Below are 3,836 nucleotides of genomic sequence, written 5' to 3' on the forward strand. Positions count from 1 at the left end.
GCGTCATTTGATCGTGCACTTTGGCGTGTTGCTTTATATCTATAGTAGAACCATGTTCGTGCGTTGCAACGGGATACGAATATTCTAGTATGTTAGCTCGTGAATTAGCTGTCCATATTAATGCGGTTGTGCAAATAAATGTTTACCAAATCCCGCCTTTATAGTTTGTGAGAAGTTTGGTAAGTAAATTAAGGTGGAATTGGTTTAGAGGGTAAGTAATTAATATGATTAAGCGGCACACGAGAAAGGTGCGGTGATTTACCTTATATTTTGATGAGAAATTTGGTAAGTATATTAAGATGAAATTGGTTCAAAAGGTAAGTAATCAATGTGATTGAGGGGCGCATTGGGAAGGTGCGATCAAATATGATGCGGTGGAAAAAAATAGTCTGGATGAAATAAATCTATGGGGAGATGTGATGAGAGAGGGACCGACTGACAAAGAGTTTTGCTTGCATTACTTATTTTTTAAGTAAAATTAGTAAAAAGTATTAGAGAAGTAGAGATAGAAAAAAGCGAGACGAAAGCCTATTTTGTGACGGTAACAAAGTAGACCAATGACCAATGTATGACATCAAACATCACAGCCAATAAGCGATTCACATGTTTATCTCCGTCATATGGCTAAACGCCTTTGCATTTTCAGCAGTCATCCAAGAGGATGTCAAGCACCAAATCATATGCAATTGGCATGCACCAATGATCAAATCTGTATCGGGATCGCACGTGGCCAGCCTGAACCAAGAAGTTCCTAGTGTACGGAATTTATGCCTAAAATCGTTGCGCATGTTGCCCGAATTTTCTGAACACTTTGTTTGAGTAGCCACACATGAAGGGGCTGATCTGGTGTACATGGACACTTCCATGCATTACAAATCTACAATCAGCTCTTTTTTCCTTAGAAAAAGAACAACAAAAACCGGAGAACGGTAGGAAAGATAAAACCTGAAATTTGATCTTTCTGGCCACTCTGTTTGACGACTATTTACAACACGACCTTCTAAGTGCGAATTACCCTTTCTTCCCATGTGCATGGCTTCTGGGTGAAATCACGTCGTGGTCGCCGGAGCTACTACTTTTCTTGCCATGTGATCTGGGCGAGATCACCTCATGGTCGCCGGAGCTGCTCTTCTTGCCATGTGATCCTCTAGGCGAGATCACCTCATGGTCGCCGGAGCTGCCCTTCTTGCCATGTGAAGGAGGCAATGACGCCCAAGTAATCTTCTCGCCGATCTTCTTGTCGCTCGCCTTCTTGCCGAGATGCCTGCCGGTCTTGCCCATGGATCTCGGTCCTCCATCCTCGCCGTTCAAGATGGGCACGAGGTACCACCAGATGGAGGTGCAGCAGATGGCGAACATCCTCCCGAACACGACCAGGCTCACCAGCAGCAGCATCGCCACGAACGGCCAGTACTGGCTCGGCCTGATCGCCTTGTCCGCCCACGGCCACCTCCCGGCGGCCGAAGCCTTCTTCTTCGCCGGCGCCGCGGCGACAGCCGGCGCCGTCGCAGCCGCGACGTGCATGACGGCGTCGTCTCCTCCTCTCGGGCTGGTGGACTCCGTCCGCGGCGACGGCGGCTGCGTGGGCGGAGGCGTGGGCGAGACGGCCAGCTTGAACTTGCACTTCTTCTTGGGCTCGGCCTTGGCGGCGGGCTCTTCCGCGGGCAGCTTGACGACGATGGGCACCCAGCCCTTGGTCTCGGACTGCACGAACCGGACCATGACGTGGTCGCCGCCGTCGACGCGGCGCAGGACCTTCTCCCGCCGGGACTCGAGCTCCGCGAGCACCATGGAGAACTTGTCGAGCCCGCGCGACGCGTACGGGTTCTCCTTCTTCCCGGCGCCCGGCTTCTTCTTCTCCTTCCTCTGCGCCTGCTTGCCTCCGCCGCTCGTCGGCTCGCCCTTGTCAACGTCCTTGAAGCTGGCCGTGCCGCAGAGCACCATTTCTTCCGGCATAATACCGTTTACCACTCCCTGTCAAGAACGGCTTATAAAGGGGATTAACTTCCAAGCTGAACCTGGCTGTAACTTGCTCCGGTGTCGCTCGTAATTTGTTTAGCTGTTCCTCTGTGGGGCTGGGTGACTGGAATCTGGAAGTCGGGGGCGACTCGATCATTTGAAGGCCGCGGGGCGGTGTCCTGGCGCGAGCTGGGTCAAGCGCGGAGGTGTCAGATAGTACTATTCAATTTTCATGCCTTGCTTGCCACGATTGACCCGGTGTCGAGATGGGAAATACTACTCCAGTGCTGTGTCCGCGTTAAGCCGTTAACAACAAGAAAGAAAACGGTGAGAATCTTCAGACACGTCCCATAATTTATACAGAGCGTACGTCTTCTGCTGAATTGTATGCATGGGGAATTGTCCGGATTGTTATATGCTCGACGTTCCGCGGTTTTTAATTTATAATAATAAAAAAAGGGCAACCGGATAATCACGATTTGTAGAGACTGTATCAGTGGTGACGTATAACTCGATCAACGGACGGATCGATAACGATTTCTAAGTAACAGCAAAACCATAGTTTCGTACGGATCTGCACCAGGTAATCCATGAGGTGCATGCGTACGTAACTGCGTATCCGGACACCTCCTTGCCGTCGATCCTGTTGGTTGCGCGTCGAGCTCGCACATAAATACTACTCGTACAGTTGGTTTATCAGCCTGTGCAGATAAATTGACTCCAAGTCTCCAGCTAGTTCCGCCCGTCTCCAACTAGCTCGATCATGACCTGAGCAGCGTACGGGCTGCCCGCATTGATTCCACCAGCGGCGCGAGGTCGCGACGTCGGTCGCCCTCGTGATTTCCCTGCCGGTTGCCGAATTTTCTCTGCTCATGATTTAGTAGCAGAATGTCAAGCACTACGTACACAGTGATTCACGAGGGCGAGAGCTAGTTTCCGCTGACCCGCCGGCCGGCCGCGGTAAGGTTTGATTGCTGTGCAAGCCGTGGACCGATCTCCGCTGCTGCTGCTTCTCTGAAGCTTATCGTGCCGGTTAAACTAACACGGGTCGTCCTGAACGAGTCAACGGCTCCTGTGATTCGTGATACTACGTAGCGATAATTTACCAGTTTTTTTTTGTTTGGTCAAAGGAGGAGACAAATCTCGGCAGCTCGATCGCTCTACTCCGCCCATCATTTCTCTTTGGATTGTTATCTGCTTCCGCTATGACAGCCCCATCTTGACTTTTTAGTGGGATCATTCTAGAAGTCGTCCCATGCGGCTAATCATAGTACTAATACTTTCTCCGTCCGTAAATAAATACATCTTTTTATCCATTTTAATAACAAGTATTTTCAGACGAAGAAACTACTAGCTTATTTATTGCTAATGAAGTACTAGCACGAAGCTGCGTAACCGTAAAAAAGAAGAAGAAGAAGAAGAAGCTGCCTGCCTGTGTGAAGAATGCCTGGCAACCTCGCACTGAAGTGCTCGGAAGAACACCGAGGGATGGCTGAGAACAAGTTGGCAAAGAAAAAACAAATGGATAGCTGACAACTAAAGACAAATGGGTGACATGAGGGCTCGTTTTAAATTTTCTTGTTGTAAGCATTTTTAAGCTTCTGGATGGACCTGTGCGTGCAAGTATGCAACGACGTCTGCAAAGAAGTTGTTGCTAGCAGCCTGCTCTGCTGATCTGTGCATCAGTGCACGCCCAAAATTCTTTCATTTTTTTCATCCTTAAAGTTCGTCTTCTTTTTCATGGTAGCATCTCTAGTAAACCCTGTAAAAGGGCCGAACTCGTATAGTTCCGGCAAGTATACGGATTCAACCTGTTTTTCTGACCAGAATAGACATCGCATCTCGGGCCTCGGGCCCGGCCCGTAAAAAATTTACCG

The 3,836-nt window shown here is 49.5% G+C and overlaps 1 protein-coding gene across 1 annotated transcript; it reads right to left on the reverse strand.

Moving 5' to 3' along the window:
• Window positions 1-569: 569 nt before the first annotated feature.
• On the reverse strand, window positions 570-2,190 carry LOC147984368 (uncharacterized). The gene has a single exon (XM_087543517.1). The coding sequence runs from the start codon at window positions 1,954-1,956 to the stop codon at window positions 1,012-1,014; it is 945 nt and encodes a 314-aa protein (XP_087399643.1). The 5' UTR covers window positions 1,957-2,190; the 3' UTR covers window positions 570-1,011.
• Window positions 2,191-3,836: the final 1,646 nt, after the last annotated feature.

The sequence above is a fragment of the Triticum urartu genome, chromosome 2A, assembly GCF_056163025.1.
Source record: "Triticum urartu cultivar PI428250 chromosome 2A, HENAU_Tu73, whole genome shotgun sequence".
Lineage (NCBI taxonomy): Eukaryota > Viridiplantae > Streptophyta > Magnoliopsida > Poales > Poaceae > Triticum > Triticum urartu.